This window comes from Mirounga leonina, unplaced genomic scaffold, assembly GCF_011800145.1.
Source record: "Mirounga leonina isolate KUSES-001 unplaced genomic scaffold, KU_Mleo_1.0 Mir_172, whole genome shotgun sequence".
Taxonomy (NCBI): Eukaryota; Metazoa; Chordata; class Mammalia; order Carnivora; family Phocidae; genus Mirounga; species Mirounga leonina.
Genome location: NW_023270442.1, coordinates 3,110,140 through 3,126,620, shown reverse-complemented (window position 1 = coordinate 3,126,620; position 16,481 = coordinate 3,110,140). Strand labels below are relative to the sequence as shown.

The window sequence follows — 16,481 nt, the reverse complement described above, 5'->3', positions numbered from 1 at the left end:
TGTCCATTAAAATAATTGCCAGAGACTATTGTTTAAGGTTTGAGGTGGGGGGACGGGGAGACAAAATGTCTTACAAATAGAGGTTGGATATTTTTTACAGATTTAAATTACCAAGAGTATTTTTATTACTCTGATGTTTTAGACTCATAATAAAACAACACATAAGAAAAAATATTACCTGTTAAAAATGTTATTAGCATCAGAAAATAAAATGTGTTATGCTATCCTTGAACATCTACACTTAAATCCTGATTGTCTTTCTAAAAGAAATGCTTTAGATCACATATTTGAATTAACCTTTATTTGAAAAATATACTATGATTACAATTAACACACAAAAATAAATTTATACAACTTAATAACTCAAACTATCCTAAACAATGTGAACATTTGGCTGTGCCATATTAACCATTTAAACACTGGTGCATTCCTTAACCTCTTTGCCTCGTTTCTCTCATCTCTATTACAGAAATGATAGTAACAGCTGCATCTGTCAGCTTTTATGAGGGAGCAATGAGGAAAACCAAGTACTTTGGGTAGTCCAGGGCCTTAGGAATTACAAGCACTTAACAAATGACAACCATTATTAAGGAGAGCCTATTTCCATAATAACTATATGAAAATAAAACATTTTTTCTGGAATGATATATTTAATAAATTATCACTGCAATTGCAAATCTCAATTTCCCAGAGATATAATTATAAGTAAATTAGAGTCTGGCGAGATAGATTGATAGACAGATGACAGACAGATCAATCTTTTTTAACCTCAGAGCTCAGCCCAGTATTACCTTATGTTGAGTCAATATTTTACAATGTTTCTTTGACTATAAAGCATAAAAATGTTTTCAGCATTTATGGTGAAAATTTAGGATTTATTCTCTGAGATTAAATTGTGGATGTTAAATGCATGATCGCATTAAATTGATGATACTACAAACATGAAGTGTCCATTAAAAGGAGACAAGAAGACATTACTGTTTTGATACCATACTGTTACTCTATTTTCCTACTTAATTATTTTTGGTTACATAGAATTTTTATTACAGAGGTATCAGCCTATTTTGATATTTCATCTAAGACTAAAACATATTAGCACCCTTAATGCTATGAAGCCATGGGTTTTGGAAAAGCACCTAAAGTTATCATATAAACAAGAGATATTTCCTTTGCTTTTTGAACTTATAAATGTATTAAGTTTATAAATTGTTGTCCAGTACTATTTAAGGTATTGAGGTGTACTGAAGAGGCCATTGGAAAACCAAATAGTTTGGGCCAGAATGCTTGTAACTTGTCTACATCACTAAATGATTATTAAGTCTAAGAAAGGAAGTGAGGAGCACTTTTGAAATGTTTGGGACAGCTGTACGGAACAGCCATGATTTTCCCAACACCTTCCTTCATCATCGATTCATCCATCAATTATTAATTCCATCTTTATTGGGTAGAGGGGCTGTTCTAGAACTCTGAACACAATAGTGAGCAGGACATGTACAATATGCTCATCTTGGAATGTACACCAGCCCGGAAGAAAGACATGAGCTCTTTGAAAAATGAAGAATGCTCTGGGAGCATAAAACAGGGAAACTTAGGAGAGTCTAGGGCCTCAGAAGGTCTCTCTGGGGAAGTGATGTCACCCTCATTGGAAATAATAAACTCCAGTGCCATTTTTCATTTTTCCTAACTTAGTTAATGAAAAAGTGTGATTCTTTCACAGAGGTTTAGATCCAAAAGTAAGCACAATGACTGAAAATCTCAGAAAGTTGTACCAACACTGGGAGACAGAAAGATACACACTATAGGCTTATTGTTTTCAGTAAATGTAACAACACTATAGGTATTGACCAAAAAAATAAAGCTTAAAAATATTTACTCAAAAACAATCTTAGATGATACATTACATGTATATATGTATATGTATGTATATATGTAGATTTTATTGTGTCTATATCTGTATATGTGTTTAGGCACATACACACATATATAGACACAATATATACACATATACAGACACAATAAAATCTATATAACATAAATATCTGATATGTTCTATACTGTGTATACACATATGCCCATCTACAGGAAGGAGGTTGTAAGAAGCAGGAGAACTGAAAGATTAGATAAAGACAAAGGGTACATGAAGCACTAAAGAGTTGCCCCTATGGCCTTCCTTTTATCCCAATAATTCCAGAAGTCCTAAGCAACTGTAAAGTGCTTGGTGAGAATGAATACCTTGGTGAAAATCCAGAGTTGAGTTCTGCTTTGGATCTGAGTGGAGATATGGGCGAAAGAGCCAGAAAAGGAACCAACAGCTGAGATCTGGATTACCCCAGGACAAAATTTATTCTTCAGAGTGATGGAGAGACTTCATGTCCTTCACATAATCCTCCAAAAATACTATTTCTGGGAACTGACCATTTGAAGGGAACTTCTTGACAAGCACAAGACATGCAGATAGTCTCTTCTGAATTACCCATCGTTTAACTTTTAATTGTTGAAGCTCTTAACATGATAAATTAAAAGCCCCTCCATCATTTTAGATAGTTGGACTGATGGCATAAGGAACCAAAGGGAGTTCTAATATTTCCCCCCATTTAGTCAATTTCCATTCGACATTAGACAAGGAGCCTTTTTAATCCCTTAATTGCTATTCCTAGGGAATAGGAAAAAAAAATTAAAGTGGGTGTTACCAAATACTCCCCTAGGTATCAAAATCTCAATTATGCATCTGCAGAGTGCCTAATTTACAGAATTTGAATGCCTAGGGAACGATTTAAGATAATCTAGTTGCAAAATGTTCCCCTAGGTAACTTAATGAGATGATTTGCTGAATAGGGCTATTATTAATAAGCCAATTAAATGTTGAAGGGCAGCTACTAAAAGAAAAATGGCCATTTTGCTCTGATATGGCTTCTCTTAAGCAATCCTTTTTCTCAGAAAATAGATAGCAGGGCCAAATGACAGTTAAGAGGCTCTCCTTAACAGTTATTTTAAAATCATAATACCAGCATATGGGGAAATATTTGCTGTCATCGTATAGGGAGAAGAGCTGAGAAGAGATGAAAGGAGTGTTGGTTTTCTTATTTGTAGAGGACTCCCTGACTGCTTTTATTTATAAGAAGTAATTCACTAATCCTATTTCAAGTCTCAGGGAATATATGTTCAACATCATCTTAAATGAAAACAGAATCAACAGAGGACAATAGAGGAAGTGAGCTTGTTCTTTCACTAGATGAATTTTAAGGTCCTCGTGACTTCCCCTGTGTTATGCTTTAAGATTTTGTGTTGCCATGTAAGGCGGTTTCTGGTTCCTAGATTTCCTGGTAGCATGGTTCAGGTATTCACTACTTGTATGACCTTATAAAAGGCCCCAGAATTCTCTACAGCTCCATTTATTACTCTGAATATCAGAGAGGTGATTTAGCAATCACACACACACACACACACACACACACTCACACACACACACTCATACACTCCACTGTGATATCAAAAGATGTAAGATTTGGAGGATTTTAGTAAAGTTTCAAATTCTAATTTCTTTCTTTTTAATTGAAGTATAGTTGACTCAAATTCTGATTTTTTTTTTCTATTATCATAACTGATTCAAATTGCCTTTGTTCCATATCCTGAGGCTTGGCAAAATTTTGTAAACTGGATCCTACTTAATCTATTCCTAGTCTCCATCACTCACATATCTCTTTAGGGAAAACTAAGATCTAATTTTTCCTATCCATCACCTTCTGTGTTCTCACAACCCATAAAAATTCAGCCAGTACAAGTGTTTTTTCTCTTGCATTATTTCTTAGATTTATTAATCTAATTATAGAATTATGTATAATTGCTCAACACAGACTTGTTTATTCATTGATTCTTTGATATATTTATTCATTCAGACAACAAATAGTATTTTTGAGGATATCAATACCAGAATGAATAAAACTCATCCTCTTCACTAGTGCAAAGAAAATTATCAGAAAGCTTAGGATTCTTTAATGTCCATAGTTATTATTTGAAAATGCTTCAAAACTTATACTGATGGCTTTAAATAAATTTCAGTGTACCCACCTAAACATAGGTAAATCAGAAAATAAGTTATTATTATTAATAATTAATTAGAAAATAAGTTATCTCAACAACAAGAACTCAATTTTACATATGTATTATTTTAAGAACCTTTTTAAAATTATCTTTTCTTTTCCTATGGCCATTAAGATACAGCCATCTAGACTCCAAATAGCTTAAGAAGGTCAATTAAGACTCAGAAACGTATGCTAGAACACTGTTGCTAGTCCCTAAAGTACTTTCTTCACAATTGATTTTAAGCAGCTAATTTTTTTTTTTTTTTTAGTCCTTCTTAGCTCAGGAAACATTTAATGTGCCAACACTAAGTGATTGTTATGATCCCACAGCTATCATCAAATTAGGGAGAAAGCAGTGAAAAACTCGTGGAAGCGTGAAAAAGACTATTTATTAAATTATATAGAGTTACATTGGCTCTACAACACAAAGTAGATGTAAAATATTCTGTACATAAAATAATTTCTTTCATTTTTCCATATACATTATGAAATTAATAAGCTTGTTTTATTCTCCAAACACACGGTTTAATCCTACTGACTTATTGTTAGAGACATTAATTTTCACAAAGAATGCATAGAGACATCTAATTCTTTTACTACTCTAGTTCTGTTCTCATAAATTCTGTCTTCTTAATGTGTAACGGAACAAAGTCAGGTGCTCTATATGCATTTCCTGATCTATATTAAGTTATACATTCTCTATATTAGGATATGGTTTGTCTTTCCTCATCCTGGTGAAATGCAGGTTTAATACTTAGATTCAATGTCTGCTAGCAATCAACACTCACGTAGGGAATATATTATCTCAATTCTGTTGTTCCTAGATTGTAAAACATACAGTCTCATGCACATGGAGAGTTGAAAGATAGGGTCAAAGAAGCAATCAAGTTTAAAATTCCTATGATATTGCTTACTTTCTGAATTCCCCTATTTCCTTTCCATAGAGGTTATACAATTAAAAAATGCATCGCATATCGCAAAATAATTTTTCAAGTTATTCAACTGTACTTTATTCCACTATGGAATTCATGCAGTTTGAGCAACTAATAGATGAAGTGGCTTAGAATCACATAAAGAGAACAGGTGATTTAAAACCTTTTTGAAATTGTAACTATTTCAATACAAGTGCAAATATCAAAGCAAAGACTGCCATAAAACAGCCGCCAAATCTTAAAATCCAAATTTTTATTTATTTTTATTTATTTTTCCCAAGTTTGACTCTTTTATTATGTTCAGTTGGGCACTGTATAGTACATCATTAGTTTTTGATATAGTGTTCAATGATTCATTAGTTGCATATAACACCCAGTGCTTATCACAACACTTTTCCTCCTCATTACGCATCACCTGGCTATGCCATCCGAATTTTTAAATGTGAAGAACTAATCTGTTGAGAAAGAAAATGTGGAGAAAATTATTCCTTCCCAAGATATGCTCTTGTTTGACCACATTCATAGAATTTACATTGAATCATGGGATTTCCTATTAGCCCTGTAGAGCATGATGTTTGTAGGATGAAGAGGGCAGAGAAGGAAGGGAAAGAATAAAGATATAGAGATTATTTCAATGTGTTGAAGTAGAAGGCATACCATAAACGATATGGTAAAGATAAGGTGGGTCAGAATGGCTGTACTTTGGACGCGCAGAGCTAGCCAACTGAAGTGAGATGAGAGAGTCGAGGGGTTGGTATAATCTCCACAGGCAGATTTCAATTCAACACTTTGTGCTGCAAAACTGTTTCGATTTTAAAGTCTTATGTTCTGATATCTGTTCTTCATGCCCACCAAATTACCCACATTCTGTAAGGTTTAGTTTTCCCACTAAAAAAGTGTTAAAAAGTATCTATTTTTTTTTAGTATAGTTGACACACAATGTTACATTAGTTTCAGGTGTACAACATAGAGATTCAATAAGTTCATACATTATGCTATACTCACCACCAATATAGCACCATCTTTCCAGATACATCACATCTCTATTACAATATCATTGACTATATTCCTAATGCTGTGTCTTTTATACCAGTGACTTATTCATTCCATAACTGTGTCTCCAACTCCCCTTCAAACCAATGTTTGATTAATGGTTTATATTTATATTTATAGGGTCCAAGAGGGAGAAATGCCTTCCTTGAAGTACAAAGGGTGGAGAGGAATTGCTTTTTTTTTTTTTTTTTTAAGATTTTATTTATTTATTTGACAGAGAGAGACACAGCGAGGCAGAGAACACAAGCAGGGGGAGTGGGAGAGGGAGAAGCAGGCTTCCCGTTGAGCAGGGAGCCCAATGAGGGGCTCGATCCCAGGACCCTGAGATCATGACCTGAGCCGAAGGCAGACGCTTAACGACTGAGCCACCCAGGCGCCCCAAGGAATTGCTTTTATAAATCTTGCCATAGGAGCCTAAAATTCAGCTACTAAAACAGTGTTCCATCCCCAAATGCTATTAAGTCTGAGAGCAGTAACACAGTAATTATCAGTCAACTGTAGCTATGTTTTAATTATGCAACCAATTATTTTCATTATCATATTTAAAAACAAATCCTCTAGCACTTTTTCAAGTTAGAAAGACCTGGGGATTGGAAATAGAGAGGAGGGGTATGGCAAGACAGAAATAAGACGGACTTGAGAAGGGACTAAAACTTTCTTTTACTGGTAGGGGAAACATAGATGTTGAATAAATAGGTGAAAATAGGGCACAGCTATTATTAGTTTGGGGGGGAGAGAAGGGAATAAATGGAAGATACAAATTTACTGAAAATAAAACTTCATTCAAATTTTAATCTAAGACTAAGCCATATCAACTACATAAAAAATTAAAATATTTTCATCATCTTTATGGAAATTTGAATTACTCCAAGTTTTCCAATCTTATTATACTTAACACTTCAACTTATTTGTATCCATATATGTTTCACACAAAACTTCCATAAGACATTAATTCTAATTTATGTTAAAGAAATCAAAATAAATTTGGTCAGCATTTTAAATGATCATTTATATTATTAATCAATTAAAATAATAAATAATAAAAATAGATAATAAAATAATAAAATGAATAAATTATATATATATATATATATATATATATATATATATATATATATAATTTCCCTTTGAATATCTAAAATGCCTTTTTTTTTCCCATTTTGTGAATCTAATTGGCTCTAAACAGATGCAGTGCTACTCTAGGGAACATTTTGGCTTCAATAATGACCAGGGACACAACTGGCTTTAAAGTGAGTGAGGGCAAGGATACTAAACATTCTGTAATAGGGGGTAGATTTCTGGATGGCTCACTATTATGCTACTCAAAATGCCAATAGTGGGTCCTTTTAGATACACAGGATTCATGTATGATAACCATTGTTATGGACTGAATTGTGTTCCAGTCCCCAATTCATATGTTAAATCCCTAAACTCCGAGGTGCCTTTATTAGGAAATATGGATTTAAGGAGGTCATTTAGATGGACCTTTAATCCAATATGACTGATATTTTTATAAGAAGATGAAGAGAGGTCAGGGATGTATGTGTACAGACAAAAGGTGACTCTTAATCATAGGGAACAAACAGGGCTGCCCGAGGGGAGGGGGATGGGGGATAGGGTAACTGGGATGATGGACATTAAGGAGGGCATGTGATGTAATGAGCACTGGGCATTATATAAGACTGAAGAATCACTCACCTCTACCGCTGATGAATAATTGAAGCAATAATACATTATATGTTAACTGAATTTAAAAAAATAAATATATTAAAAAAAAAAAAAGGTCATGACCCCAAGAAGGCAGTCACCTGCAGGCCAAAGAAGGAGGCCTCAGAAGAAACCAAACCTTGATCTTGGAATTCCAACCTCCAGGCTGTGAGACAACAAATTTCAATTGTTTAAGCCATCCAACTATGGTATTTTATTATGGTAGCCCAAGAGGACTGAGACAGCTATTGTGATAGTAAAGATAATGACTTTAACAATTTGTGGCAGACCCCAGACCCTATTGTTTAGTTGACCCAACACCCAACTAACCACTTTTCATTTAGTGACAGTCTTGAGAAATATTTCTCTCTAATGGGACATAATTTTAATTTTGTTTTTAGAAAATATATACTGTGTTGCTGGAAAAGAAAGATAAGTTATAATAATAAATAATAATTTAAAATTGTGTTTCACTTTTAACATATTCCACAATAGACACAAATACTCAATGGCACTTATGGCAATGTTAAGAGAAGCCACTTTTAGCGGCCTTGGGTATAATTTTCAGCCAAAGGCAAATTCCACTAGGTCACTTTCTTTATCACTCTGCAACCAGAGGATGCCCTTCATCTACTACTGTATTAAGTCCCAAGGCAGCTCTTAGCTGTCCAAAATTCCGTATTAGCTAGTGCTAATTAAACTTGAAAAAAACTAATCCTTCTTCCACAAGTTCAATATGGCCATTCTTTGTTAAATGTTGATTAAATTAATTTGTTATTTAATCAAATGATTCATATCAAAAGGCTTATAAATTTAAGGTATAAATAATTTAATAATTCATAAAAATAAAAATAAAATATTTTGATACAATAACTAAATAATTACTTATAATACAATAACTAAAATTGAGAAGAGGGGCTTAGCTTGAAGTTACTAATATCAAGCAGAATGAAAGGTGAAAACATCCTGTTAAACTTGTCAAAAAACAAGGAAAATGTTATTTCATTTCTGAAATGTCAAGTTTAGAAATCACAAGATGGATACATGGCATTATTTTGATGATAAATGCTTAGATTTTATACACACACACAAAAGGCAAGTATTTCACCATTTATAATGATGAATTTCAGCAATGGACAATTAGCAGTTGAATTTCTAGAAGAACTGTTTATCATTGTTACTTAATATACATACATGCCTAATATGTCTATGAATTGAATGCAAATTTAATGCAATCTGAAAACACTGTACAAAATGATAATAAAAAAGGTACTTACACTTCTATACTTCACAATGTATTCCAAAATAGGGGCCCCTCCATCATCCTGCTTGGTGATACTGAGTTTAAAGCTCTTCCCACTGCTTGGCTGCCCGTGTATGGATGGAGGACTTGGTTCACCTAAATAAGCAATACGACATTCTTGATTTTTATACACACCTCAGATACCTGGAGAAACTGCATTCAAATAAAGAGAACACTGTCATGTAATAATTAAAAAAAACAAACATGATGTGATCCTGAATTTACCATTTTCCATTTGCCTTTTGTTGTGATAAAATCTCTGATCCTTTCTCCCCAACTAAGAAACAGCAACATTCATAAATCTACATAAATATAGAAGTGACACCAAGAACCAAAATATTATTTATACTGATATGCAAATGTTCTGATAATAGTATTTCATTATAAACGTGAAAACTTTATTTCTTGTGTTATTAATAGTGTGCAATCCTATTTATTAATGTAAATTTTTATAAACATTTTGTACATATGTTTTAATATAAACATATTAAGTTATAGAACTATATGGAATATATACTTACCAAGAAAGATAATGGCTTAGCATATATATCTGTTTTAATGAGTGGTTTTTTTTAAAGATTTATTTATTTATTTTGAGAGAGAGACCACACATGCGTTGGGGGGGCAGCAGGAGATGGAAAGACAGAATCTCAAGCAGACTCCATTCTGAGCACAGAGCCTGATGTGGGACTCGATCTCAGGACCTGAGATCTTGACCTGAGCCAAAACCAAGAGTTGGACACTTAACCGATTGAGCCACCCAGGTGCCCCTTAGTGAGTATTTTTAAATTAAGATGCAGATTTGAATACAGAAATTTTGTAGTAATTAATCAATAGATATGTGTTCCAATATATATTTTTTTCTTCTAACTTCATGAACATATTTGCCTTTGATGTTATTCTTCCCATGGAGGTGGTCTTATAACAAAGATGCTTGTATGTTTAATATGAACAGGGATCTAGTGAAATGTAATATGTGAAGGACGCCATCACTGCTTGACAACTTGGAATGGGAATTCCTTGCTGTGTGTCACTTATGTGATGTCCTTCAGCATGCGCTGTCATCCTCTACCCTTTTTTTCTCCAATTCCCTATAGATAGGAATATAGTAATACTAAGGAACTTTCAGGAGACATGCTTTAGTTTGCAAGGTTCCAGAAACTTGTAGTATGGGTTTACTCAGAGGAATGTCAAGACCAACTAAGCAGAGTAGAGTGAAGAGGATTTTATGCCTCCAAATTTGGACAATCTTTTTTTTTTTTTTTCTCAGCCGGTTATCTTTTTTAAATATGGTGTTTGTAACCATATGAAGTGAGTAGTTTATTTGAGAAAAGGCATATCATTAAGGAAATACGTCAGTGGGGTGTGGTGACATGCAACTATATAATAAAATAGCCTTATATACTAGAGCCATAGAGAAACAAAACAAATAGAGGTATTTTGGAGTGATTCTTCATTAAAATTAATTACATTAGTGTGCAGATATTATGATATCACATGATCCGTATTCAATATAACATATTTTTGATAAATGAATTAAAATGTCTGTAAAAAACAGTATAATAATTTCTTTTTTTTAAGATTTTTTATTTATTTATTTGAGAGAGAGAGAATGAGAGACAGAGAGCATGAGAGGAAAGAGGGAAGAGGGGGGGGAGCAGACCCCCCGCTGAGCAGGGAGCCCGATGTGGGACTCAATCCCGGGACTCCAGGATCATGACCTGAGCCGAAGGCAGTCGCTTAACCAACTGAGCCACCCAGGCGCCCCACGTATAATAATTTCTTAAAAAGACTTAAGAGATTGTGGGAAAATCTAATGATAAGATGGATTTTATATTCAGGTAGATTAATATCACTTCTAAATTAAATTTCAGAATGTATGTGTTGTGCAGTCTGAATTCATTTAATAATATTGTAATATTATTTTGATAATAACATTTGAGATAATAGCAGGAACTGTATTTTCAGTTACAAATGTTTTAACATATAAATTTACAGTATTTATGTCTACATTTAACCTTTACAATACACTAAATTTGTGATTCCATTACAGTTGCTGCTTCCTTTGAAAAGAAAGTTCAGAACAAATGTAAATTCTATCAAAAAGGAATTGATTAAAATAATGGTTTCTCTTGTAGCCAACTTGTCATATTAGGTGTATATAACAAGCAGGGTGATGCACAGATTACAGATTACAATACCCCAAGAGAGGACAGTAGCAGAGACAAGGCTCTGTCTTATCTCTTCTGCAGTCACCATGACAATGGATTAATTCAGTGGTGTCTTTTTCTCACACTTAGGGCCTACAGAATTTATAGGATAAAGACAATAGTCATGTCTCATCTAAAGAATGAAATACTGGACGTGTTACATAGTCACTATTTTTACCTTCTCACAGACCATGGTCTGAGAACTATAATCTAATTAATCACACTATTAATGAATAGGACACCTTCCTGATGAGGACAATTTCCTGAGGGCAGTTTTACTGTATTTACTGTAATGCACCTTTTCTTTTTTGTCTCGTTCCAGAGAAAAGTTATTTTTAAATACTTAGATGCCACCGTTTTCAGAAACCAATTCAACAAAGACCTAATTCACTTCCCCAAAGTGTTGAAACACCTCCCTGCATTTTAAAATCCCATAAGTTTGCAAATGAAGAGAATGGCAACAGAGAACAAAACAGAGATAATTACTTACGGACTGGTAATGTCTGGAAGATTTCTATTTTACTGTAGTCTCCTTGCCCTTTTCCATTTACCGCTGCAACCCTGATTTCATAAGTTGTATTTGGTTCCAGGTTGCTCAAAACAACCATTGCTAGAAGACGAAAAATAATATATACATGTCTATGGTTAATATATTTTAATAAGTAAACAAAACAACCTATTTCAAAGCTGAGTGAATAATTTCACTGTCAATCTTCCCAGAAAATACCTGAAAAAATAGAAAATACATATAAGATAATGATTTGTGAACACTGCCCTTCTTCACCTCTATGTTAGCCTTCTGATTCCACGCAGTAACTTCCAAAGAAGAAAATTAATAGCTTCTTTTATGATACATTCACAATATATTCAAGAAATAAGAATGATCTAAATAAAACATCCTTATGGTATGCGTCCCAAATATTTTATCTCCCTTACATCCATTATTTCTATGGAACTTCATGGAGATATGGAATTCAATATACAGAACTCTGGCCTCAGGTATAAGGTGTTTCACTCATGGTGGAAAAGTGTCACAAAGCTGACTCTACAACCAAAATAGATAATTTATTTGATAATCTCAAATCAAATTATTTTTAATACTGGTTTGAAGGTTGTCACCTTCATGTATTTTTTTCTCCGAATTTGTTTTTAATTCTATACTTTATGAGACCTGGATTCAACATGACACTAAGAAGAGAGAATCAGAAAAAGTACAGGGATGTGAAGGTTATTAGAAACATCTCCTGGGTCATGCCAACCTCTTCAATTTGCCAAAGAATTTTGAGTACAATGGTAGCTTTAAAATATCATATCTTTACAAATTCCTCTGAGGAAGCCAACAAAATTCCATAGATGCCTCCAGCCTTCCTGCTTTTGCTAAATAGTGCAAAAATTGGGGCTCCTGGGCAGCTCAGTCATTAAGCGTCTGCCTTTGGCTCAAGTCATGATCCCAAGGTCCTGGGATTGAGCCCCACGTCGTCAGGCTCCCTGCTCTGCGGGAAGCCTGCTTCCCCCTCTCCCACTCCCCCTGCTTGTGTTCCCTCTCTCGCTGTCTCTCTCTCTGTCAAATAAATAAATAAAATCTTTAAAAAAAAAAGTAGTGCAGAAATTTACTAGTGGAAGTGGTAAGGCCTTGATAAACAATCAGAAAGAAATTATGTTTGGCTTATATAATAACTCCAAGTAAAATGATCAACTCATAATACAAGATATAATCAATCATAAAATAAAAGTTTAAATCATAGGTAACCAGGATCATATCTGTAGAGATACTGTTTTATATGAACCATGCCTGAAGATGATACATTCAATAAAATTACAATATGATTTATTAGCATATTTCTGAAAACTAGTTGCATTATAATATAGATTCTTTAGGTAACATTTTTCATTCCACATGGTACGAATATACTTAATGAACTTGTTTTGATACTTCCTTTTGTTTCATACTTTTCCCTAATATTCATTATCATGACATCTCTTTAGCTTTTTTATTATAATTGTTTAATGTCATTGAATTACTCAACTACAGAAAAGAAAAAAAGTTGCTGAATGCATGGTAAAGATCTTTTCTTTGTTTAAAATGCAGAATTTAAAATATATAAAAGTTACATATATATTTTACATGTATCTGATATATTTTGTCATATATATCAGATAATTATTAATGGCAATAAAAGATCCCAGATATCAACCAGACTTTATTTAATACATTACAGATGTTCTAAAACCAGCAGAAAGGATATATTTCCAGTTGGTAAAATTGACATTTGTATTTCTCAGTTTCTCTACCTCGTAAGAAAACTGACCTTGTTTTTGAGAATGCATTGCCTTGTCAAAGCCTCAGATTATGATACTTGGTGTCAAAGTTAAGGGAGGCCATGTGGGAAAGACTGATGGGCAGGTATATCCTGATATAACTGATTAGAAGCTACAAGGATAAATGGGAATACAAAGGCTTAATCCAAGTGTTGCTGACAAGCTAACAACCTGTAAGCTTTTTCAGGAAACCCAGATCCAGTTGTTTGGTGACCTGGAATCAATGTATATATAATATCAGTCCAAGAAAAATAAATAGTTATGACTGAGAGGTTAGTGCATTAGATCATGCAGATTAAGGAAAGGGAGGAGGGAATCAAATGAAAAGTTAGAAAGCTAAAATGCTGAGAAGTTGAAATCCTACTGTCCTTGAAAGATTCTGTCTAAGGTCAGTATAACAAGGAATTCAAGAGCTTAAAAGTCATCATATCTTATCAATTTGCCGGTAAATAAATATAACAAATTTAAAGTCAATGTGAAATAGGCTTACTGTTCTGCAGAGATTTTTAAAGCTTTATAAAAGCATGTTTGTTCTTTAGATCTTATAATAAAAATGCTTAAGCCTTTGGACAGTCAATATTTTCACAGACCAGTCAGTGTTGAATGTGATGTCATGAAGCAGTGGGTGTTTGATTGCCCTTTCCTTTACCCTAATGGAGAATGGCTTGATGTAGCATGGGGACATATTAGACTCATGCAGGTATTAGGCTGACTACAAAAACCTTTGCAAGAAGATCCTGTCATGATGCATGCTTTAAAATCATGAAGGAAGTCATTTGGTTCTGAGCCCAATTCCACTACTGACTGAGATCCTACCGTCTCAGGGCTGAGTGAGTCTCCCAACTCATGAACAAAGACACTTTTATTAAGTTCATAGAAACAAAAGTAGAAAAATAAACTGAAAGAAGGTATAGATAAAATAATCTGTGCTCTGTGAAATAATCATCACCACACATCATTGATCTATGCAAATGGGTATATTATATGGACACTGAGATAATGCAATTGATAGTCCAAAAGTTGTTCATCTTCGACTCTGTTTAATGGCAAAAATACTCTGTATTTAGATACTTATTAATGCTATAGATGCCTTTCCTGCTGCAGAAAACTTTGTTAGGTGCTATGCCTCTCCATATTTCTATGATGTAAAGATGCAACTGTTACCATCATTTTTTTTTTTTCCTCTAGGTTTTTAGGATCTGTTTTCTAGTTCCTTTTAGTGATTTTTATTTTTTTTAATTTTTATTTTTTAATTATTTTATTATGTTATGTTAATCACCATACATCATTGGTTTTTGATGTAGTGTTCCATGATTCATTGTTTGCGTATAACACCCAGTGCTCCACTCAGTACGTGTCCTCTTTAATACCATCATTTTAAGATCATTGATACACTGTAACTCAGCCTTGTAGGTGAGAACAATTGGTAATGTTTCTGTTCATTTGTTTGCCTTGATACAACTCAGCAAGAAAATCAGTAGAATTCAAATCACACAATTTTAATTGTAAATAAAATCATCTGTAAATCAAAAGTGTGGAGATCAGACGGTTCATCTTTTTAGGTTAAAAATGGATAACAGAGCTAGCAAAGTATCAGAGCATACCAAATGAAGGAAAATTGAGGTTATTAGATTAAACAATTAAAACAACAATTCCCTCCTCCCCTTAAAAAAAAATAAAAAATCTTCCACATTTTACTTGGATTATCTGAATGTTTCTAGTGAAAGCTCTTTCTGGCTTAAACGGTCAGCATTCTTCCTCTTCTCCCATTACACAGGGCTTGTGAGGAGCTTTGAGTTGTCCCTCTATCTCTGCCAAGAGGAAATTCATTTCTCTAATTACAGTATAATCAACTCAGAATCAAGTTTCCTCATATTCTTCTGTTCTCCATGTCCAGACTCTACCCTCTGCTGACTGAATTTCGCAGCAGAGCAGTTTGCAGAGGAGAGGAGCAGAGAGCTTAAATAGTGGCTGAACTGTTATTAGAGCACTGGGCTACAACACTCAAAGGTAAAGTGGATGAGGGGGCCTCGTGGAGGGCCTTCAAAATTATAGGGGAGAGGCATGTAAGTAAACCTCTTGAAGCAAGTTTTACAAAGTTTATAAACAAGAAGTCAGTCTGTTTTTGAGTCCCGCCTGTAAGGCTTTTGCTACAATAATCCTTATTATAGGGCTTATTAACATTGTGTGAACATAAAGATTATTGTGTGCAATAGAAAAAGCTCCATAAATTAGGACCAATTCAAAGAGAGGGAAAGGAAAAGATTCAGGGGAGGCAAAGCCCGGATCTGTAATTTGACTTGCCTTTCTTAAATGAGAGGATACATACATTAAATCATCCACAATTTCCTGGCATAGGACCAAACACAGGGTTTTTGAATACCCAAGGTAGAGCCTGAAAGCAAACTACCACTTGAAAAACGAAAGGCTGTGTACTCTATAATACACTCATACCTCAAATTATGAAGTTAGTTAATGGACGACTTTTTTTCCCCAAATGTGCTCATACAATAGAACAAAAGAACCACAAACTGAGGTGTGGGATGGGTTCTTTCCCTATAATTTGTTAGAAATTCAAACTCAAAAATTAGGTGAAAGTAGATCTAGATTACAAACTACTACAAGTTCTCTAAGGACAAATGGCATAAATTATTTTACAGTGATATTCAGTTAACATGATTTGGAAATCAAAATGCAATTCTTCTGAAAATTATAAACCACCACGAATTTTTCTGTAACATGGCAACAGGTATAAGTTCTACAAAGAATCTGGTTTTCTTCATTAATTTAATGTTTCTGCCTGATTTAAATATAATTGAGTTTCATAAATGACCATTTTGTCACCTGGCTATAAATGCAAAAGTATAGCAAATAT

At 33.7% G+C, this 16,481-nt stretch overlaps 1 protein-coding gene across 1 annotated transcript in view; it reads right to left on the bottom strand.

The window, feature by feature from the left end:
• NCAM2 (neural cell adhesion molecule 2) overlaps nucleotides 1–16,481 on the bottom strand; it is a 517,151-nt gene that overhangs the window by 43,960 nt on the left and 456,710 nt on the right. The window contains exons 13-14 of the mRNA XM_035017513.1: nucleotides 11,778–11,897; nucleotides 9,052–9,173 (exon numbers count right to left, since the gene is read on the bottom strand). Of these exons, the coding sequence (XP_034873404.1) occupies nucleotides 9,052–9,173; nucleotides 11,778–11,897 (242 nt within the window). The remainder of the gene's footprint in view (nucleotides 1–9,051; nucleotides 9,174–11,777; nucleotides 11,898–16,481) is intronic.